The sequence below is a fragment of the Perca flavescens genome, chromosome 16 (assembly GCF_004354835.1).
Source record: "Perca flavescens isolate YP-PL-M2 chromosome 16, PFLA_1.0, whole genome shotgun sequence".
Classification (NCBI taxonomy): Eukaryota; Metazoa; Chordata; class Actinopteri; order Perciformes; family Percidae; genus Perca; species Perca flavescens.
This window is the reverse complement of record NC_041346.1, coordinates 28,727,055-28,751,006: the sequence shown is the minus strand read 5'-3', so window position 1 is coordinate 28,751,006 and position 23,952 is coordinate 28,727,055. Positions and strand designations below refer to the sequence as shown.

The window sequence follows — 23,952 nt, the reverse complement described above, 5'->3', positions numbered from 1 at the left end:
ATAGTATTAAACAGTGAGAGTTATGCATGTGCAAACTGGAAAAGTAGAGTTATGAGGTAGACCATGAGTATAAACTCCTATCCGCTGTTTATGTAAGTCATTTCAGACAGTTTCCTATATTTTTTGGGCATTTTTAGGGGAGAGAGGGGATTAGTGGACTTAGTGATGTCTCCTGTTTCCTGTTTCCTGTGCGGGACTCTCACACAGCCTCAAAACCGACATGATTGGCCACCGCAGCGCGACTTCGGGTTGCATTTCTTCAAAAGTTGAATCAGTCTCAACTTTATCGCAGTATCGAAGGAAAACAAAACAAAAGTGAGGAATATTCCAAACCCAAAATTGACAATCGAATATGTACCCCACGAACGAATATCCGAAACAGTCAAATGTTGGAACCCAGCCCTACTAAATGTGTAAATCAATGTGACACCATACCTGTCAGTGACAGCGCAAAATAATGATGAATCATGTCCGAAATTCAAGAAAAAGACAAAAATGCATGTCAATTAATATAAAAAAATCTGAATGTAATGTAATTACTTTAATATTAATTATAGGGAATAGTGACTGTAGACTGTTACTTTTCTGTGAGGCAATGAATTCGAAGCAAGATAGATCTATAGTCTTAGATCATTATGAAATTGAAGCTTAATGTAAAATGAGAGTTTTTAGCTGCAGCCTCTTTATAATCGATCTCCATACTGGCTCTGGGTCAAATGAGAAAGTCGTTTTGTGCACTTGATTCAATCTGGCTGAAGCTGGGCTATCCTCCAAATCATTTATCCTGGTTAGCTTCCTGAATAGAAGAATATACACAATAGAATAAAACAAAAGAAAAGCTTCAGAAACTGTTAACAAAAAGATCAAAAATAGGGTCCTGTCAGTCACATGAGATGAGTCTAATATTGGAGGAAGAGGAGGCAGGAATCCCTTCCTGTTCTTAAGACTCGAGGGCACGCTGACAAGAAGGATAAAATGACAGTATGGATGACCGGTCCTGCGGAAGCCTACACTTCTCTTTGCAGGCTTCAGCGTGACAGCTCTGCTGCACATCAGAGCTGTCAAGCAGCAGAGCCCTTCATCATCAAGAGGAGGAAGAGGAGGAGGCTGGAAACAGAGGGGCGGATTTTGTTGCAGATTTCCTTTAAAACGAAAAAAACTGGACTTCCTGGGCTTGTCTTATGCTACCATCTGTGGGTAGCACCAGCCTGGTCTCACCGAATTCCGTGAAATGATCACGAACTGTTAACACCACATTACGTGGTGGTGGTGGCACGGTATGTGTGAAAAGCCTGTGTGACCTTTTTTGTAAAAAGAAATAAGCCATGTTGTTCCGCTTTGAAATCCGGGTGCAGACAGGCCACGAGTGAAGTGTTCGTCCAATCAGGTGCAGCCATCGTGGTTGTAGGAGGGCGGAGCCTGTTTTCGTGAAACAGGTCAGTGGTCTATACCAACAACGTATCGCTTCCAGGATTGTTCAAGTCCCCCAGGAAATGTCCCTCATTTTCAGCCGGATGTTTCTTTCCTTTTCCTAATCCGGTGGATTTGTGAGGACTATGGTTAACTGCTTTTCTGTTGCACGACTAAAACTACTTTTGAACGTACACGTTCCACCAAAACAAGTTCCTTCCGGAGGCTATTTTGCAGCACCACCGTGGCTCCGTCCGGCTCTTAGCACCACCCAAGACGATGAATGAATGGACTGTTTTTTTATATATTGTCTTAACAAGTCTTTAACATAGTACAGGAACCATTCACCATTCATACATTCACCATTCATACACTGTGGCATACGAGGTGCCACCTGCTCATCAGATAAACACACACACACACACACTCGGGAGGAGTTGTCTTGCCCAAGGACACTTCGGCATGAGCACTGCAGGGCCAGGGATCGAACAACCAACCTTCCGATTGGCAGGCGACCACTCTACCACTGAGCCACCGAGCCACAGCCGCCACCCTGGTCAGTGTTCCCTCGAAGAGAAATTAATTAACTGAAAGTGGCAAGCACCTTCAAGGGTCCGAAGCTGGGAAGCGGAGCGATCGCCCTCCGTCAATAATGCCTATGTGGGGGCCGTAGCAGTCGGAGGAAATAACTGGCTCTTTCACCTTGCTCAATTCCCACAGACAAATACCCCTCCTACCAAGCCCCACCCCCACTGTAAACTGTCCCCTGTAGCGTTCAGTCAAATACTGTCTTTATATGTTTTATGTTCTTTGTGTTCACAAGCTCTGTTTATGTATGTCAAATGGTCTTTGTTTACTGTATGTTACATGTCTCTTACACTCATTTGGGTTATGTAAGGTTTGTGGGTTTTTGTATTTATTAATTACACCTATGGCAAAACTTAATAAAAACAATATATAACGCTTACGTGGCTCGTACTGTAAGACTTCCTGAATAAATACAACTTAACTAAATAACTAAGTCCTTGTGAGCACAATGCAGATGTGTTTGTGTGTTGCGTGGTGTGTGTGTGTGTGTGTGTGAGTGTGTAACGTACCAAACCAAGCCTGCTGCTCTCCTTGAACCTCGATGGCGAGTCCAAAGTCAGCCAGCTTCACCGCTGCGTTCTTACACTTGCTGGCCAGCAGCAGGTTCTCCGGCTGCATGTACAACACAAACACCAAACGGAGTTGCTCGCGTCAAGATAACTCTTTAACACTTCATCTCATAACACCTTCAAAATCTGTGACAGCGTAAACATTCTCGGTAAAGCAGCTAGCTAAAGCTACCCATCTTTTTATCATGTTGGAAGAAGTTGTTATTCAGGGAGGAGTGTTTTTTTTTTTTAAACTTCTGTAAATTGATTAAAATTGTGTACGCTCTGGTTCATGGCAACAATAAACTGCACATTAATACAAGTTACATTGTTTATTCAGTGTGAAATGAATGCCAAAGAAACTTCAAACATTCTACTATGAAATACTATCAATAAATATTTGTAATTCCTCCTCCCACACAGGAGCAAGCACACTCAGACTGAAAGAGAGACAAAACTCTCCCAGTGATTTCTCTTTGTAGTCATTTTTCATCTCATTGTGGTGGTTTCGGGTCTTTTTGTAGTCACTTTGCATTTCTTTGCGATCATTTTGCATCATTTTGTGTCTCTTTGTGGTCACTTTGCATCTGTTTGTGGCCGTTTTATGTCTATTTGTAGTCACTTTGCATATTTTTTATGCCATTTGGCATCATTTTACTTCTCTTTGCAGTCATTTTGCATCTTTTATTAGGGCTGCACAATATATATTTTTTTATCATCATCAAAATATCAACTGGCACAATATACATCCGCGAAGGCTGCAACATATTGCGAAAGACACTCCGAGATTTTGAGTTGACAGGAAAATATCGGAAGAAAACTGCACTTCAATTCTTTCTTTAGTGTCCCCTTTTATATTCAATTTAATGTTCCATTTGTTTAATAAAAGAAAGTTGGAAATGATTTCCTTTAGTTTGTTTTAAATTCAACAAGCAACTTGTTGTATTTTAGCAGAATACTGAAAGCAGCAGAAATGCAGAATTGAGTACACTTTAATATCCGTTTATTGCAAATATCGTATATATATATATAAATATAAATATATATTCAACAACGTTATCGCATATATCATATTTTCCTCATATCGTGCAGCCCTATCTCCTAGAGGATGTTTTGTCCCTATGTGGTTGTTTTGCTTGTCTTTGTAGTCACTTCATATGGAGGTTCTGGTCCAGGGGCCCTGGGCCCGTACCCGGTAGGCCCATTCAGTAATCCATCCATCATACTAATAAGCCAACTACCTATGACCTGCTGACTCTGGTAAGGGGGTGGGAGGTGTAAAGGGGGGCCCTGTCCACGCACCTGGCCCCGTACCTCCATTTCGGAGCAAAAGTTACCTTTCCTTACTTCTGGTTTTCATGTGAGTTTAATTAAAAGGAAAACAGAAACGAAAGTGTGACAGACCAGTGGGATGCAACCAGTTAAACCCAGATCAGAAGATAGCTGATGCAGCACACGCGCACACACACACACACACACACACACACACACACACACACACACACTTGAGGAAGACCAGCTTGTCTTTTTGCAACAGTCATGTCTTTCCTGCTCAGACGCTGATGTAACAGCAATCTGGCAAACGTCCACAACACACACAGGGAACACAGCTCCTTGTTTAATAGCCAGTTTATACTGATAGTGATACATTTGTGCCATCAACTAATCAATAACTAATCATTCCACCACAGAAACAGCTGGATGTTGTGCTCAAGCTGCAGGAGAGTCATCATGTCACCCTCTGCTGGCAGACTTAGAAACTCAATTAGAGGAGGCTTGACTCATGAAGAAGAGGAGGAACCTACTTATGCAGTACAAGCATGTCATCATTTGTACATTTAACTGAAGAAGAGACTCTGGATTTGAAGGAATAGTTTAAAATATTACTTTCTTGTCGAGTGTCGGACAAGACATCATTTTCATTTTCACAAAATCTAACTTCATATTTAATATTTTTTAAGATTTTAAGTAATTATTATTTAATGAGCAGTACTATATCATGCCTATAACGTGGAGCAATTCAATGAATGCCCAGAGTAACACCAGGCTGAAAAGCAGGGTTTTCGCTGCCCTTTCTGGTTTAAAAAATGTTTCCGTTGCAGCTGTAACCAGGGGCGTCGGACTGGGGTGACAAAGGACATTGAGGGCCCTCATGTGAGGGGGGCCCAAAAAGATGCTAGAATGAATAGCTGTGGAAGCGGGGAGGGGCCCATAGAAAATGCCTTTCTACAGGGCCCAGAATTTTGTAATATGCCCCCTGCCTGTAACGTCCCGGTGCACCAACACACCCTAGAGCAGTCATTCCCAAACCGTGGTCCGCGGACCACTAGTGGTCCGTGGGGGTACTGCAGATGGTCCGTCGAAAAGCAAAATAAAATAAGTTTTTTAACCTTCATTTTACCAGGGAATTCCCCTAAAGATTACGAATATGTATATTGACATACAATTTAAATTTAAATTAAATTGTCAAGTTATTGTGTGATTACTAAAATAGGCTGGGTTTTGAAATTTTGACTATATTCAAGTGTTCTTATTACTGTATAGATTTAATACTCTATTGCTCTGGAAATAAGCCTGTTCTTCAAATGAACCTGATTATGCCCTCGGGCGCTTGAGTAAATAAATAAATAAAATATGTGGCAGCCGTTGTGTGCAGTAAACTTTCTTTTAACAAGCTTGTTGTACTGATGCGGTGACCAGTTATAATCTTAGTAGTAGTTGGCCTATTAAGAGGTGCGGATCAATTCAGATAGGACTGTGTGTAGGCATATTTTAATTTGTGTATTATGGGCAATATATCAATATTATATCGATATCGTGATATGAGATTAGATATCGTCTTAGATTTTGGATATCGTAATATAGCACATCATTTTCTGAACTTACCAGACTGTTGAAACTGTTCTATTATTTGCCTTTACCCACTTAGTCATTATATACACATTACTGATGATTATTTATCTCAAATCTTATTGTGCAAATATTTTTTGAAAGCACCGATAGTCAACACTACAATATCGTTGTGGTATCGATATCGAAGAATATTTGGTCAAAAATATCATGATATTTGATATCGCCCAGCCCTAGTCCACGCACACAAAAAGTTTGAAAACCCCTGCCCTAGAGTACACTTCTACATCACTGCAGCGAGGTGAGAGCATAACCAGTGGAGGTCGGCAAAAACACGGATTTCAGCTGATGATAAAGGGATAGTTCGGATCCTTTGAAGTGGGGTTGTATAAGGGCTGTCTGACAGCAAAGTAAAGCACTGGAAATATTCTAAATATAGCATCCACTTAAACTGATATAGATGTTTTGGGGTGTCTAGATTATTTTTTGGGGCATTTTAGGCCTTTATTTGACAGGACAGCTGAAGACATTAAAGAGGGGGAATGACATGCAGCAAAGGGCCGCAGGTCGGAGTCGAACACACTACCACTGTGTCGAGGAGTAAACCTCTATATATGGCCGCCCGCTCTACCAACCCCACCCCCCCGTGTGGGTACTCCTGTCTGCTTCTCCAAACTGTTGTCCTGTTGTCCTGCGGACAGTCGTCTACTGTAGCTAACACACTGACTCTGGAGAAGTAGCTCCTACAAACACACTTCCAAACATCTGAACTATCCCTTTAAGTTGTTCTTTCACTTAAGGTTCAAATAAAAACATCATCTTAATAACATAAATGCAGTACCTATACTTAACTTCATGCACAGATAGTTTAATGACACACAAGAAGGCACAAACTCACGCGCGTATTGATGGATCAGGCGCGCAGACATGCACAGACATGCTTAGTTCAAATACTGCACTTACCGGCCTTCAGAATATGGTACAACAGTCAGACGCAGACAATTACAACTTCAAATCCCTCCCAACGTACACAGACTGACACAGACAGACACATACAGAGACACACACACACACAGACACACACACACCCCTGCAGGTGACTCACCTTGAGGTCTCTGTGTACCACCCCCATCTGATGGCAGTGGAGCACGGCCTCCAAGATCTGCTGGATGCAATGACTGCACGCAAACAGCAGGGGGGGGGAGCAGGTTAGTCTGAGCACATTCATTCCCCCAACTGTCACATCCATGCAGAGGCAGCAACATCTCACACACACAATATCACAATCACACACACACACACACACACACACACACACACACACACACACACACACACACACACACACGAACGTACATTTATTCTCACGGCACCCTCAAGCCACAAAAAAAAAGTGTAAAGAGTGAACCTGTCTGTGAACTAACGCAGAGAGAAGGTGTGCAGTTTGCTATTTTCTGTTTTCAAGAGAGGGCCAAGCATTAGTCAGTCAGTGTGGGAGTGAGCTGCAGCTTCACGTGGGCGACGCTGTGTCTAACCTGGACATTCTCCTGTGTAATTTATTCTTTGACGAAACATTTTAGCAGGTTTCCAAGCATCTGAAGTAGCTCTGCTGTGACTCTGAACTGAACTCTACTCCCTCTCACCATCATTCTTACTCTCTCACTCCCAGAGCTTTTGTTCTCCGTCTGCCGGGGCCACAGGAAATCAAAATTCTCGTTCAGACCATCTAAAATAGTGCAACAAGAGTCCAAAAAGCAAAACCTGAAGACAGGCAGACAGGCATAAAGAGTCAGACTGCAGGCACAGGCATTTTAAATCACAGGCAGAAATTTAAAAAAACAAGCTCGTACCCTTGTACCAGAGGGTGCAAGGCAATGCAACACAATAAGACACACAGACACACACACACACCTTGAGGTCCCTGTGCACTATGTCATGTTGGTGGGTGTAAGACACACAGTCTAGAATCTGATGGATACAGTGACTGTGGAGACAAAACAACAGGTAGATAAAGGAGGGAACATAGAAAGCAAAAGAAAGCATAAAAGACAGTAAAACAGAGGGGAAACATCTGACAGGAGGAGGGAACAGAAGATTATATGGCCAGTTCACCAAAATGACTTATCTCTCATAGCTTGCTATGCAGATTGTTTTATTTTTCCAGGTGTTGAGATATTTGCCACTGAGATTTTCTGCCGCCAAACCAATACAACATTAGCACGTTAACTTATTCTAATTAGCATTAAACACCAAGTGCAGCTGAGGCTGATGGAAATGTCCTTAGTTTGGTGGTTGTAATTTTGGTTGAATAAGAATGTTGACCTGATGAAAAGTCAGGGGAACACTAAAGTTATTATAATTCATCCTGAACCAAATTTCATGGCAATCCATCCAACAGCTGTTAATACATTTCACTTCTGACCGAAAACGTTAGCCTGCGTGTGGCGTTAGAATAAAAGTAAGGGAATTACCAAAGTCAGTAGGATTCAGCCTACTAAGGGCCACACTGGAAAAAGAGAATCACACCGAGGGCCAGACATGTAGAGTTCATTAACGTGCTTTTGGTACTGCATGTCATTTTTTTTTAACATTTTGTTAGCTTTTGTCCTCATTTTTGTTGTTTTTGTTCCAACTTTTTTGTGGCTTTCTCAGACATTTGTCACCTTTTTGTAAATTTGTTGCTTTTTCCGACATTTTTGTCGCATTTTTGTTGACATGAAGCCCTACAAAAGTCAGCAAATCAAGCAACACAATGATAAATTTTTTTTAACAACAACCTGTTTCTCAGCCCGAATATGAAAACTCTCTCTGCTTCTTCTGGGGGGATTTCTGAGTCTCAGACTCGGCAAATCTGCCATATTCTGCTTTGAATGTCACGTAATTGCAGTTTAAAAAACACTTTCCTGTGTTTTTGGTTTGGCGCACAACTAGGCAGGCCAAAATTATTGTGAACCCAAACATATATACGGGCCAGATCTAAATCTGCAAGGGGCCGGATTTGGCCCGCGGGCCTTGAGTTTGACACGTGCTCTAGGGGAACATAAAGGTTTTCACAAATTTTCAGTCTGGACTGAAGCGGCAGATACACCGACTGACTGAAACTTATTCCTCGAGTTATGGTGCTAGCATGGCATAACAACTCTGGATAATCCACATCACTTTACTGCCAACTAATTTAAACTGAATCAATAGTCTCTGAGGATTACCCAGAATAATGGGAACACCAATGTGGAACGAAACACTGCTGTCTTTGCTTAAAAAAAATTGTCATTACTCGACATTGTGAGCCCCACAAACTCAACTCCACTCTCCTCCATTGTTTTGGAAATGGAAACAGACATCTGACAGACACATATCTCCAAACCTGGATGCATTAAACTAAAACTCTTCACATGGCTGGATACCTCTCGTGGTTTTAAGTTTTGTCATTTGGGTGAATCTACCCTTTAACGGGGTAGAGAAAGGAGGAAAAGGGATCGAGTGATTCTGAGTGCAGACAGAGTACAGAGAGGAAACTGTCAGTGAGATACCGCTGGACAGTAATCAAGACATGCTAATCACACACCCACACAAAAACACATTGAGTGACACACACACACACACACTTAACCCAAAGAAACAAGGAAGGCAGATGAGAGGAGAGAAAAGAAAAGAAAATGATACGGAAAAGTAAAAAATAAATACAGAGGAAAAAGACATACTTAAGACAGTGAGACGATTATCAGAACTCTTATGTGCCACCATTGTTGTTGCTTATGTATGTACAGTATGTGCCCTACTTTTAAAATGGAAATTTTGTATATTGGAAGCACTGGTGTGAACAGCAGTCTTCAGCCCTATTTGCACGGGATTACTATTGTCTGGGGACCTCGTGTGATTTAGAAATTACCCCCACACATCTGAGTTTTGTGTGGCGCATTCGCACTGCGCTTTTAATCAAATTTACTGACATATCTTAACCCGGGGAGCTGGGTACCCGGAGGCGTGTGGAGGACGGCCAGGGCGAGGCCGCCGCGCTGCACTTGGGTCGCAGTTCCGTATCTTTTTGGGCCAGGCCTGGTAGAGGTTACCAGAGGCACATACCCTATCATCCCCGCCGTGGCGGCACGCACACAGCATCACCGTCAGCACTCGGATGAAGCCGCGGAGAGTGTGTTGACCCGGGGACAGAGGTCTCAGGTCGGAAAAAATGAGAGATATGATCCCATATCCGTCTTTGCGAGAGGAATATAAAGGTGCTCAGGGAACAAAAACCTAATATGACCCCGCCAAATCACAGACATGTTGATTTGCCTGGGACTAATATTAGCACAGGCTAATGTATTCCAAGCGTCATGGCGTCTAACCCAGTTCATGCAAACGCAAATGTAAAATTTCAAGCCAATAGGAATACTTGGAATTGATGGAGGAGGTAAATATTCATGAAAAAGGACAAGTTTGTGAACGGGCAACACAGATTTTGATTATGGAAAACTAAACACGTTACACACTGGACCTTTAATAATAACATATATTTGGTTGGCATTTAAAATTAGTGTATATAATGTAGGTTATCAATGAACACTTTAAGAGACGAGACATGTTATATAGAATTTCATCATCTGTATACAAATGTATATAGATGTGGAGTGGCAGAAATGAAGATATTTCTTGAGATAGTGAATAGAAGAGGACCGAGAATAGACCCTTGTGGGACACCTCAAGAAATTACTTTTCATGTCATGAAACTACTTCACAGTTTAATGGACTGTTCATCTAACTTCGTCGTAAAAAGGCTAGTAAATATAGGGTGGTGAGTAACAAATATCTGTTTAATGTAGCAGTAAAGTTTGTGGTTTGACATGTTTAATTGCAGTGTGCGACCCAAACAAATGGACACATGCTTTTACCAACATCGAACGGACTATTTCTCGTGTAGAAAATTATGGTTTGAGTAATTGAAATAGATTAAAATAAATAGCACTGACAAAAACAATGCTATTCATTAATTTTGTCATTAGTGATTACATAAAATAAGAGTTTGTGTTTAATTTCATGATGTTATTTTATGATTCAGCATTAGATTTTGCATTCACTACTCACAGTGCGCAGACACACTAAATTAAATGTGCTTCCTCGTGAAATCTGATGCTTATCAACATGCGCTTGTACCGTTCAATCACCTATGCTCCAGTTTCTTTATGTTGACGGAATTCGAGAATATAAAAAGGTGATTTAAATCCCTGAATATGTAAACAGGACGGGTGATTAAAAAATAGGTGGAGATGGGACGAGGAGTGAGAGATGAGGATATTTAAAGACGATCAAAAAACAGCTGGAAAATAATAATCTTTTCCTCCTTATATTGGATCTCTCATTCTACCTCTATCATTTTTCCATCCCCTTTGTCGTTTCTTCTCTCTCTCGCCTCCACAAACCGCCTCCACAGTCAAATTGATTTAAGTCTACCTCCTGAGGGGGGGTTACAGCGTGGGCGTGTATGTTGCATTTTGTGCATGTGTGTGTGTGTTTCCATCCATCTGTAAATTCTGACTCTGGGGAAAACGCCTCGAACCGCGATTTGCAATTCAGCTCACAGAAAAACTGCGTCGAGATTTTATCCGTCAGAACCCCAGAAGCCTGTTTAACGCCAAAAACAATGTGTCTAAGTTCTCTCATTAGAGGAGCCGAACTCTCAGAGCTGCTGGAGGACTGCAGGGGGCTGCAAACTTGACACATGGAGGGGATGGGGGGGGCCATTGGGGACATTTACCTGGCATCGGCTTCGCTGTAGTACTCTCTAGCCACAATGTCTTCGAACAGCTCCCCTCCTGTCACCCTGAGAAATGTAAAGACAGGTTATATAAAATGATATACATTATTTTACTCAGGCTGCACACACACACACACACACACACACACACACACACACACACACAAACACACACACACACACAGGTGCGGGATGTCCTCATTAGGGGGAAACCCCGGCTGCAGGATTCACTCCGACTGGGTTGCCATGGAGACTAGCTTCAGTGCGGGGGAGTGTTGAATCTGTGTGTGTGTGTGTGTTTGTGTCAGTGTGGAAGCCGCAAGGATGGAGGTAGGGAGGAGGGGAGGAGTGTTATGTAATGGGGGGAACTGCCTTAGAAGCGAGGCGGGGATGAGGGGAAAAGAAGGAAAGAAGGAGAAGGAATGCGGATATATAAAGAAAGTAATACAAGAGGAGACAGATGCAGCGAGGGTTGAAGGGAGTAGAAAAATGAGGCATCAGGGGAGAGGGAGGAGGATGGAGGATGGAGGAGGAAAAAGGAGGGGAGAGCAGCACAGTGTGGCAGAGAAAGAGAAAAAGTAGAGGCAAGGAGGAAGGAAGGAAGAAAGGAAGGAAGGAAGGAAGGAAGGAAGGAAACAACTCACAGGTCAAAGAGGAGATAGTGGAAGCCTTCCTCTGAGATACTGTCATGGAGACGAACTGCGGGAAGAGAAAGAAAGAAATAGATAGAGGCATCTGACCTTTTTTCTTTTTTAGAAAGGCACATATTTTCTTTTCCTTTTCATCTAGCATTTGCTGTAACATTCGCACACACATTATTTAGTGTTTACCCTAGGTTTGTGGAAGACATAGATGCATGTTTTTGGCGGAGAGTTAAAGGGCCCCTCGCTCAAGAAAATGTTAAGTTTTTCAAAACCAAAAAAATACTGTATTTTTTATTGTTTTTATTTCCCCTTCATTTTTTCAGGCGGGTCATTTAGAACAGGTTCTTATTTGCAATGGTGGCCAGACAAATATGCAATTTCACATCATCATTGGACCAATATTATTACCATATCTGGGTCTAGAAGTTGATAAAAAAAAACATATAGTAAGTAGATGATAAATAACACTCAAAAAGCTTAAAGACAAAACTTGCTAGAGAAGTCCACTGATCTGTGGGATCAGTGGATCTAGGGATGCACCAAATCCAGATTTTTGGGGTTCGGCCGAATACCGAATCCACTGGTTAAGGTTCTGCTGACTCCTCCTCCCATCCTCAGTCCATGAAGACAGTAAACACATCCTTTGCTGTACCTGAAGTTGCTGCATTCTAGCTGCTGTCTGTAGATTCCTTCATACACAGCTCGTATTCTTTCAGATGTTTCAGACCAGATGTTGTAACACGGCCATGTTGTATATAGTTTAGGGTCCTCGCCACCACCGGACCAATCAGCATTGAACATATTGAACATGTAGCTGGACTTGAATGGCCTTCTTTTGACTGAAAGTACTGCCAAACAACAACTTTTTCTGCTCACCAGTTCCATTTCCACTTTCTCACAGCCTGCTGCATTGAACTCTCCACCAACGTAAACACCTTCCCGTAATCAACGGCGCCGTCATTACATTGACCAGCGTAGCGTTGCGTAGCGCAAGCGTAGGGTTCGGTTCGGTGTAAAAAAATGTGAAGATTCAGCAGAAACCAGAACCCCGTCAAAAAGCCCAAAATTCAGCCGAATCCTGGATTCAGTGCATCCCTGGAGAAAAGTAATTTAATTTGATGCTCTCATTGATTTTACATTCATTCAGCATAGTTGCTGCACCAAGGCTTTATAACAGTAGGGACAACCCTGCTTTATTCATTTAGTCTTTTGAGTCAAGGCTGGTGATATTCTACATTCTTCTTGTTGTGAACAAACCGTGAAAAGACTAAAACCAACAGTGATTTGATTCTACTAACAAGCAGTATTGTCTGTGTAGCATAAAGGGTGAGTCACACCGGCATTTTAAACTTCACAGCAATTTAAGTTGGTTAAAATAAAATATACCCTGCAGGGGATTAAGTTCTTTTCAGTTATTTTTATATGAAATGTGTCAATTATTTTTTATTATCGATATAAATCTGCAGATTCCTTTTTCAATTTAATCTTACAAAAAACATGACAAAAGCAATTATTTCATTATCAAAATAGTTTCTGATTTCACTTTCTGTCAATCAACTAAACACATTTGTTTAAAGTGCTCATATTATGCTTTTTGGCTTTTATTGTGTTATATATATAGATATATATATATTTTTTTTGTGCATGTTATAGGTTTACAAAGTGAAAAAGCCCAAAGTCCCCCCCAAAGGGACTTACCATCTCCACCAGAAAACACTGTTCACCAACTGCTCCAAACAGCTCTATTGTAGTCCAGCCTTTACTTCAGAGACCAACGTGGTCACTTTGTAACACACGTTATAATGCTCGGCTAGCTGCTAGCATGGCACGCCCTCATACTCTGCTTCTGACTGGCTAGTAGTCCTTACCTAGGTACTGTCAGGGCACGCCCTCATACTCTGCTTCTGACTGGCTAGTAGTCCTTACCTAGGTACTGTCAGGGCTCGCCCTCATACTCTGCTTCTGACTGGCTAGTAGTCCTTACCTAGCTACTGAGCATGTGCGACTCCCAGCAAAGATGGAACAGAAGTGAGATGTCTCACTCTGTAGCTAAAACAGAGAGCTCAACACACAGGGTGAAAAGAGGAGCTGCAGCAATGTGCAGTACAACAAAAATATGGTGTTTTCTGAAAATTGAACCACGTAAACCTATTCTGATATAACCTCTAAATACAATTATGAACCTGAAAATATGCATAATATGAGCACTTTAACACAACCTATGAACCCACGTATACATCATCTAAATCTAATCTAAATGTGTGATTTCTAAGGAGGAAACACGTGAAAGGGTCTCACCGATGTTGGAGTGTTTAAGCAATCTGCAGATCCTGGCTTCTCTCTCCAGTTTCTGATGGTCTATAAGACAGTCAGACTTTAGGATTTACAACATCTCATTATTATTCACACAAACCAGAGAAAGAAGAAGCCGCAGGAGGACGTTACAGGAGGATAGAGTTACTCTTTTATTTTTTACAAATGAAATGTATCGCTATGAAAACCTCTTTTTTTTGTTTAAACAGTTTGAAGTGGGAACTTTTCTCAAGGGGATTGACAAGGAGTTTTGAGACACACACACACACACACACACACACACACACACACACGATTTTCCTACACAGATTAGCCAGAGGGCTACATCTGTCCCAGATGTCCATCTCACCTCTCATCCAGATAGAGGAGAGGAGGAAGAGAAGTAGGAGAGGAGAGGTGAGGAGACAAGATAACGGGGAAACAAGATAAGAAGAAAGGACAGAAGGATATGAGAAGAGAGGAAAGGAAATGGGGGAGAAGAGGAAGATGAGGAAGGAGGGAAGGAAGATGACGTGATGTGAGAAGAGGAAACAAAAAGAGGTTAGGAGGTTAGGAGGTAAGGTGACAAGAGAATAAAGATATGATTGGAGGAGAGAAGAAGAGATGAAAGGAAATGGGGAGAAGAGGATGATGAAGAGGGGAGAGGAGGGTAAAGGAAATGAGTGGAGGAGAAATGAGGAGAGGGGGAGGACAGAAATGAGAGAAGTAAAGGAAACAAAATGAGAGGAGAAGAGAAAAGGAGAGAGAAAACATGAAGCAGAAAAAGAGAAGTCAGTCCCTCCAGAAAAACATGATTATGCGATCGCATGATTCAACGCATAATCAGCCAAAGTCTGCATATTTTGCCGATTTCCGCGCCTTGCATGATTTCATAATCCCCGCATTTTCGTTGCAAAAAAGTCACATATACTGTATCTTAGCAAAAAATGTTGAGTTTACTTCACACAAGAGCAGCCATTTTCCCCTGTTGCCATGGGAACGTTATAAAGTGACGTAATTACGCGACGTGAACGTCATCGAAAAGCAGGATGTTGTGGGAGAATCACTTTTTTTTTCTCTTTTTCATCAAACCGCAACTTTTGCAAGTTCCCGCAATTTCATCGCATAAAATTGCATAAATATCATATAGAGCATATTCCATCGCATTTTTTAAGAAAACGTGCCACATAATCAAGGATTTTTGCCCGCAACAATCACACAAAAAAGCATTTTTCTGGATGGACTGGAAAGAGGAGAGGTAAGGAGATCCAGTTAAGCGGAGTCCTGATGAGAAGTGAATTTGTTTTCTGTCTGGTTTTTTCGTGACCGACAGCTCTGCAGTTCCAGTCCTGCAGGTCTGACACGGACCTCCGATCTGCGTCCATCATGTCCGACCTCAAACGGCCGAGTGATCTGACCTCCTGAAGAGACCTAATAATAAAGGTGGCGTGAGACTGATGCTACAATCGTCCCACTCATGATCTCATTAGTTTGCTGTAATCACACCACTGTTGCTATTTTTGGATGATTTCTGGGGCCATCTTTTTACAGTTTTCTTTAAATCGTTTTACATTTGATCAGAATTACATAAGAAAACTACGACAGGATGACATAATGTCTAAAACGCCACAAATAGCACGACGAAGGGGGGACACTATTTGCATATTCTGTCACTACCATCAATCTATAGTACTCTAAATCGGCTCTTGCTGTAGATTCATCTGACTGAAGCCGTCATCTTCCTCAGAGGAGGAACAGACGTGAAGGCTTCACACCACTGCGATCAAACACTCGCTAAAATATGCTAATGTGAGCTTTCAGATCTGGGACATACACACACATAAACATGACAGTGAAGCCCCCCCACGATGCCTCTCTGCTACTTCATATCCTTATGTGCCACTGGAAAACTCACACACACACACACACACACACACACACACACACACACACACACACACACACACACACACACTAGGGCTGCACAATATATAATTTTTTTATCATCGCGATATCAACTGGTGCAATATAGATATCGAGAAAGGTTGCGACATATCGCACTAGACACTACGAGATTTTTTTGTGTTAGTTGAAAGAAAATATCATTAGAGAACTGCAACTTTAAAATGTAACTGTCATTTTTTTTTCAGGGGAGCCATGTTATTAAAAGGCCTGTTTAATAAAAGAATGTTAGAAATGATTTCCTTTTATTTTTTTATTTTTTTATTTGATTTGATTTATTTTGGATTTGACAAACTTCATAATCCAAAGGATAGCATGTTAAAGTGTAAACACTTATTTCCAGCATGGTCCTTGGTGTTAAAACATGCAACACATAACGAAGACCTATTTCAGGTCAAAGACAATAACATGTAATACAGATCATCCAAGGTTTCAAAGCATTCTAAAATCAGAGAATCATAAATCACATAAAATAATCAGTCTAATCTAATTAAAAAATATTGGCTACTCTATTCCATAAAAATACCTTTACTTTGTGTCTAAAAGCCCCCCTGGTATTTACAATTTTGAGGGAAAGTGGCAGATTATTCCACAATGTTATACCTGTATAAAAAAAGAACTTCTAGCTGCATCTGAAATTCAATAATTTCAACAAATTCAACAAGCGATTTGTTATGTTGTAGAAGAATACTGAAAGCAGCAGAAATGCAGAATTGAGTACACTTTAATATCTGTTAATTTATCGCAAGTAATATCGTTATCGCGATATTCAACAACGTTATCGCATATCGCATATTTTCCTCGTATCGTGCAGCCCTAACACACACACACACACACACACGCACACACACACACGCACACGCACGTTACAGGGTATCTGCTCATGTCTCTCTCTCTCACCTCTGGCCGAGAGCTTTTTGGTGTTGATGATTTTGGCGGCGTACTCTTGGCCTGTGCAGAGTTTGACACAGCGGCGCACCACTGAAAAGGCCCCCCTGGGAAACAAAGACAGGGGACAGGAAGAGGAGACGGGTCAGCTGCCATATAAGCTTTGTCAGCATCATAGGGGCGTCTCAGCTATCAGATTGACCTCCTAGTCGTCCGGGACTCCTCTCTGCTTTCAGACCACCCTGATCTGAATGCCTGATGTATATGAATCCAGCAAGCCACCAGTGGAGGATGAAGTACTCAGATCTATATTTTGTAAAATAAGTAATAACAGGTTGTACAGTAGAAATACTATATTACAAGTAAAAGCTCTGCATTGAAAATTGACTAAAAAGTACAAAAGTATCAGCATCAACATACATTACAAGCACCAAAAGTTAAAGTGCTCGTTCTTTTGGGCCTGATGTACATCCAACAAGCCACCAGTGGCCAAAGAAGGACTCTTATCTATATTTTGTATTAATAATCTGCAAAGTAACTTGAGATATGCTATCAAATACATGTAGTGAGGTCTAAGTGTACACATTTAACACTTCAATGCATGTAAAGAATTTCCCTTTTGAAGCATTTTTGCCAACAAATCTGCGTAGAACTGGTTATAAATAAATAAAAAAGCAGACTACACTTTTCAACAAGATTCAATCCACTTTTCACAGACAGCTCAAAAAAAATTTCTGAGCTGTGCTGCAAAAAATAAAAGTCATATTTAGAGTTTAGGGTATCTAGGCAGAGGGTATTTGCGGAATGCAAATTTGCGAAGGCATGACCCGCCCTACTCTGTCTCTGATTGGCTAGTACTCGTCACCTTCGTTGGTTGGATTGGTTAGGTTTAGGCACGAGGAGTAAGATTGGTTATGGTTAGGTTAAGAATACAAGTGTAAACCAATCAGAGGCACTTCTGCCATCTAGTGGTTCCTCTCTTTGTTGTGTAACAGCAATTGCATGTATTTTTTTAAATTTATTTAAATATACCATATGGCATTGTAGCTGGCATGCCGACAATGGGCCAAAAAGGAACCGCTAAAGACGAATAGCGAATAGATATGTTTCCCCTTTCACAGTATCGTATGTTTCCGATTTCTATGTTTCTGCATTTCATCTGATTACAATGTAATAAATCATGGAGTTTAATGAGTATGATTTAAATCATAAGCTATGAGTAATTCCTGCTGGGTTTAACGTTAGCTACTGTAGTTAGCCCAGCTGTGGAGGTTGGACAGAAGAATCCAAAAGACTGCGTCAAGACCAGTTTCAGACCCTAGTTAGAATAACTTCCACAAAGAAATACAACAAAATATGCAGCATAAATGAATGTTAATAGTAACAACCACTTATATAAAGGGCCATCTATGCTACAGTGGCCACAGTCAGTCACATTCTTCTCTTCTTCACGACTTATAATGATCTCAGCGATGTGAGTTTCAACAGAATGTTAGAGGAAGAGAAAGCAGCATTTCGAGGAGACGTATTGGAAGTGTGTGTGTGTGTGTGTGTGTGCTGGAGTTTTAAGGGGCCATTTCTTATCAAACCCAACAGAGACAAACAGAAATAACCACCTCTGTCATTTCTCAGAGCTAATCTTATCTCACCTCGGTATTGTTACGCAATGAAACACACTCACAGTGCCCGCACCAGCACTCCAACATGCATGCATTATGAGGAGAACCGGGTGAGTAAGCGTGACACTTGCTGGCACTCCTGCCGTGTGCTAGAAGCGGAAGCAGAGCTTCGACATGACAGCTTACCTGCAGGGCACATGGGAGTCAGGAGGATCTGGATCAGACTCTCTAATCTAATCTTTGAGATTCTCCTTTTTGTTTATTAGTAGACAAAACATAATCTTTTAGATTCTCCTTTTTGTTTATTAGTAGACAAAACATTTCGGTATAGCCATTGAGCCAAAAAGCAAATACATGTAGCGTAATTTATCTGGGAGAAAAAAAACACATTAGTATTAGAGATGAGAGTGAAAGTTAATCTTTTATCTTGTAAATGTAGTAAACAACTAACAATATAATGATATTTTTAACTCAAAGTCTGCTTTCCCCGGAGCTTTACATCACATGAAAACTTTGCCGTGACATGTGGTTAAAAGCTCAAGTGAAAGCCTTTGAGTCTTTGATTGTAAATAAATAATAACTAGAGATGTTCGGATGCCTTGTCACTCCCATCGTGTAAAATACGGACGCTTGGTCAGGTGCCTTTGGCGTTGTTATCAACACTAAAAGTCTCCTTTAGCGTCATATTTAAACTAGAGATGTTCGATACCAGCGTTTTAGGCAGTATTGGAGCCGATACCGATGCCAGTATCGGTATCGGCTCCAATACTGCCTAAAACGCTGGTATCGGTATCGGGAAGTACTGGAGTTTATGCACCGATCCAATACAACGTAATACAGCCCTAAAGAAAATCTACGTTAAAGTAGTTTATTTATGTTCTTTTTCCGTTATAACCGACTGTCAAACTGGAGAATAAAAGAAAGTTGTACGACATTCATTGTTTGTGTTTGTTCATGTTATACAAAGAGTTTAACCTGAGCCAGACAGACAACAAAGATAGAAATAATATCACATCCATACAGGGATAGTAGTATACAGTTGTTAAAACATAATAAAATATATGACCCACTGGTATCGGATCGGTACTCGGTATCGGCCGATACGCAAGTTCAGGTATCGGAATCGGTATCGGAAAGCAAAAAATGGTATCGGACCATCTCTAATTTAAACACGCTTGGTCGGGAATATTGGCGTCACTTTTGATGCAGTTAGGTTAAGGAAATGGTAGTAGGTGACACGCGGGACAAGAACGGGACAGTTGGGTTTAGGTAGGTAAAGAAGAATACGGTAAATCTTAAAAAGTGGCGCTTCCGTCCTAAATATGCTTTTAAACGAAAGTTTGACTCTGGTACATTCACAAATAGACCCTAGGTTGCATTTTGGGCGAGAGTGCCGGATGCACGTGTTTTGCATGAGGACTATGGTTAACTGCTCCCCAGATCTCTGCAGGGTAAATCCAGACAGCTAGCTAGACTATCTGTCCAATCTGAGTTTTCTCTCGCACAACTATTTAGCACGGCCCGTGAAGAAATGCCATTAAACCAGAGCACGTTTTCCACCCATCCATGAATGCTATGTGGAGTAGCCAGACCCTCCTTCAGCGCGCTTTGGAGGAAGGTCTGGCAACGCGAGACACCAACACGGTGATTTCAGTTCTTCTGGCTGATTAGACCTCTGCTCAGGTTGAAGGTGGGCCGAAGCTTTGATGGGAATTAATGAGGTCACAAATCGTTTCTGCCAATAATGACATATTATTGACAGAAAGATACTGAATGATAAAGGTATATTTTGTCCCGTCCTATACTGGTGCAACAATCAATCAGTCTATACGCACCCACGCAGTCCTGGGAGGAGGTTCGATTCAGACAGGTTAACTGGAAACACCTGTGTGGGTGTCCAGGGCCTTTAAACTGTCCATTGTGAAAAGAAAATTGGTAGAACATTCTTTGTAAGAATTCATTTATTCATTTATAAATAAAAAAGACCCTAAACTTTAGTCAACTAATTTTTTCAAATTTATTTATAGTGTCAAGTCACACAAGTTATCAGCGAGGGCAGCTGCTGCTACTCAAGCATCTGTATTCTCTTTAGCTTATCACGTCCCACACACACACACACACACACAAACACACAAACACACAAGCCTGGAGATCCCAGCCATGACTAAAGAAACATCCAAATAAATCCTCCACATTAGAGCTGAAACCATCCACAGCACTGAACTGTGGAATAAATGTTCCTGTGAGCCACAGAGATCCTCTCTGCCCACGCACAACCTGACAGAGACATTGAGTCCACTTTGCATCTGCCCACTGTGGCACCCAAAGCCTCTTCAGTCTCTCTCAATTTGTCTGCACGCTATTAGAGGGCACAACCCCCACCCCCCAATAAATAAATCTCTTTCTTTTTTTAATCACAACACACACCTCATTAGGTAAGCGGTAGATCAGCTGCAGCAGCATTATTCTCTGACTTCTCTACTAAGCTAAGTGCCACTGTGATTAAAGCCAGCTGATGATGAGGGAGCTTAATGCCAACACATCAGCTCTTCTCCCTGATATTAGGCCACTTTGTCCCTAATTAGCCTCTGGGCAGAGAGAGAGAAAGGGGGGAGGAGGAGGAGGGGTGTTCCCAGAAGTGTTCCCAAGCTCATGCAGCCCCATCTTCTTGCAAAAATCGAACTGCATTTTTGAGAAGTCTAATGGTGAAGGATACAAGAAAAAGAAAAAAAAGCCATGCATTAAGAAATGGTCATAATTTAGGGTTTTGGAGAGATGCAGGAGAGCTCCGGGTCAGCGTGCGTTTTGTTTTGGATGGATGGAGATGGAGATGGAGATGCGTCCATCTCCGCAGATGTGCAGAGCTCCATCTCTCCTCCGATTCTAGGACACGCATGCAGGGTCAGGCTGCATGCAGTGGGGTAGGGGGGAAGGGGGGGACTCAGAAAAGAAATAATGTATGGGCAGCTTACTTGCCAAGCTCCTCGTACAGCTGGTATTCATCTGTAAAACGCGTACAAGTTGTCGTTGCCATGATGTCTCCCCTCCTCGGACGGGTGCGGGTGCCGAGTCCGAAAATGCACTGTGCGTCGGTCGCTGCAGACGGGAGGACTTCCTCGCGCTTCTCTGTCTCCGCCCACCTTTAAACCTCCGGACGGCTGAGTGGCTCAGCTGCAGACCGGGCACACAAACACACACACGCGCGCGCGGACACACACACACAAACACAGGGTTCCGGCTCGGACGGTCGGCTGTGGGCTCTCCCCTTCCGAGGATGGACTCTTTAAATACCAAACAAACTGGTAATGTGAGCTCACACATGACGTGTTCCTCTGGGTGATTGGGGAATAAAGCAAAAGTGAAATCAAAGGCTGATTGAGGATTGTGGGGGAGCCGAGCGCAGCATTTTGATTACACATTAGGCTATTATATAAATCATATAATGAAGAGAAGCCTGAAGCCGATAATAAAAATCATTCACTTGTCTGAATCTATTTATAGACTAGGTGAATCAAAAGCTGCAAAGAACATTTAGTTATTTTTCTTTTAAGTGCAATTCAATGAGTGCAAAGGACTTTTTTTTTTTTGCATCTTTATGTCACTTTTAACAAATAAAAGAAAAAAGAAAAACACACAATTGTTTAGTTAAGGCAGATCAACCTGTCAGGGGCCCCTGGTGGGAAAAACATTGGCATGTTGGGCCCCTGTAATGTCTGACTGAGCCCATGTATACATTTACATGCACACTAATATACCACTATTATTCCGAATTTGATACAGGTCATGTAAACAGCATATTCTGTTAAATATTCCAAATCAGGCCTTTTCCTAAATATAACATTTTCTGATTAAGACGTGTGTGATATGTCGGTATTATTCAGGTTTAAGAAGTATTCTTTGGGCATGTAAACAGCGCATTCAGAATCTGCGTCTCAATCGGGGTTTTTACTGCAGTTTGTGACAGTTTATGGCCTCTTGAGTGGTTACGGCTTACGGTCGGCTCAGTGCGTTGCTATGGTTGCTGTAAACATCCATGATGTGAACCAACCAGCCAACAGTTGGCAGGGCTGCGCTAGAGCTGCATGGCCAACAGGAAAGAAGATTATGATAATTTTTAGGTTCATTATTGTATTTAGAGGTTATATCAAATAGTTTTACATTGTTTCATTTTCAAAAAACACATATTTTTGTTGTACTGCACATTGCTGCAGCTCCTCTTTTCACCCTGTGTGTGGAGCTCTCGGTTTTAGCTACAGAGTGAGACATCTCACTTCTGTTCCATCTTTGTTGGGAGTTGCACATGCTCAGTAGCTAGGTAAGGACTACTAGCCAGTCAGAAGCAGAGTATGAGGGTGTACCATGCTAGCAGCTAGGCGAGCATTATAACGTGTGTTACAAAGTGACCACGTTGGTCTCTGAAGTAAAGGCTGGACTACAATAGAGCTGTTTGGAGCAGTTGGTGAACAGTGTTTTCTGGTGGAGATGGAGAGTCCCTTTGGGGGGGACTTTGGACTTTTTCACTTTGTAAACCTATAACGTGCACAAAAAAGATATATAACACAATGAAGGAAAGGGAAAAAGTCACCAACATCGCAACGCTGACCATTTCAAAAAGGTGGTTTAAGGAATGAAAGACAGAAGCTGTGTTTGCACACGGTCCAACATGTCCGCCACCCTTTACAACGGAGAACTGAAGTTGTTATCTCTGCTCTCTTCAAAGACTCCAGACTCCTTTGACAAAAACAGTGATTTTACCTCGCAGAACACAGGAGTTGATGCTCTACTGCTGCCTCCATCGGTTAGTTAGTTTGTGTTAACTTTGGTGGTTGGGAACTAACAAACTGACTGACTAACCCATGGAGGCAGCGGTAGATCAGCAACTCCCGTGTTCTGCGATTTAAAATTACTTTGGTGAATAGAAATGATTCCTTTAAAACACCAAAAGAAAGGGTTGTCTGATAGCAAGGTGAAGCGCTGAAAATATTCTAAATATAGCATCCACTTATACTGATGGAGATGTTTTTAGGGGTCTAAAATGCATTTAGCTATCCTGACAAGCCAGACCCACATCCAGGATGTGGGTCTGGGAACTCCCCATTGGCAGGGCTCAATCCGAGGGGCGGGATAAACGGTTGTCTTTCAAATCCCCTCTGCACGCGATAGGATAGAGCCACAATCAGGCAGAGCAACGCTAGTTGATAGATTAAACTTTAAACTCCGAACACATCTTCCTTTTTTCAAGACAACTTCAGTGCCGTTCTTTGTTCTTTTCTCAAAGAAAAGCTGAACTCCAAGTCTCCCAGAAGACCTCTGTTCACCAGCAGCAGCGGCCATCTTCTTTGTTTACAAGTAGCAGGGAATTCACACTGAACCGTCGCAACTCTGCCGTCATTATGTTA

At 41.8% G+C, this 23,952-nt stretch overlaps 1 protein-coding gene across 6 annotated transcripts in view; it reads right to left on the bottom strand.

The window, feature by feature from the left end:
• The window catches only part of camk2b2 (calcium/calmodulin-dependent protein kinase (CaM kinase) II beta 2), a 51,253-nt gene extending 29,522 nt beyond the window's left edge, over positions 1–21,731 (bottom strand). For 2 of the 6 annotated variants that reach the window (XM_028601006.1, XM_028601011.1), the window contains exons 1-6: positions 11,793–11,810; positions 11,149–11,214; positions 7,308–7,380; positions 7,040–7,122; positions 6,502–6,574; positions 2,508–2,610 (exon numbers count right to left, since the gene is read on the bottom strand). In XM_028601006.1, coding sequence (XP_028456807.1) covers positions 2,508–2,610; positions 6,502–6,528 — 130 coding nt within the window. In that variant the 5' untranslated portion in view covers positions 6,529–6,574; positions 7,040–7,122; positions 7,308–7,380; positions 11,149–11,214; positions 11,793–11,810. Of the gene's footprint in view, positions 1–2,507; positions 2,611–6,501; positions 6,575–7,039; positions 7,123–7,307; positions 7,381–11,148; positions 11,215–11,331; positions 11,378–11,792; positions 11,848–14,090; positions 14,151–16,946; positions 17,042–21,525 lie in introns of those variants that run through there. The other 4 variants (XM_028601012.1, XM_028601007.1, XM_028601008.1 and 1 more) reach the window with 4 other exon arrangements.
• Between the last annotated feature and the right edge of the window lie 2,221 nt (positions 21,732–23,952).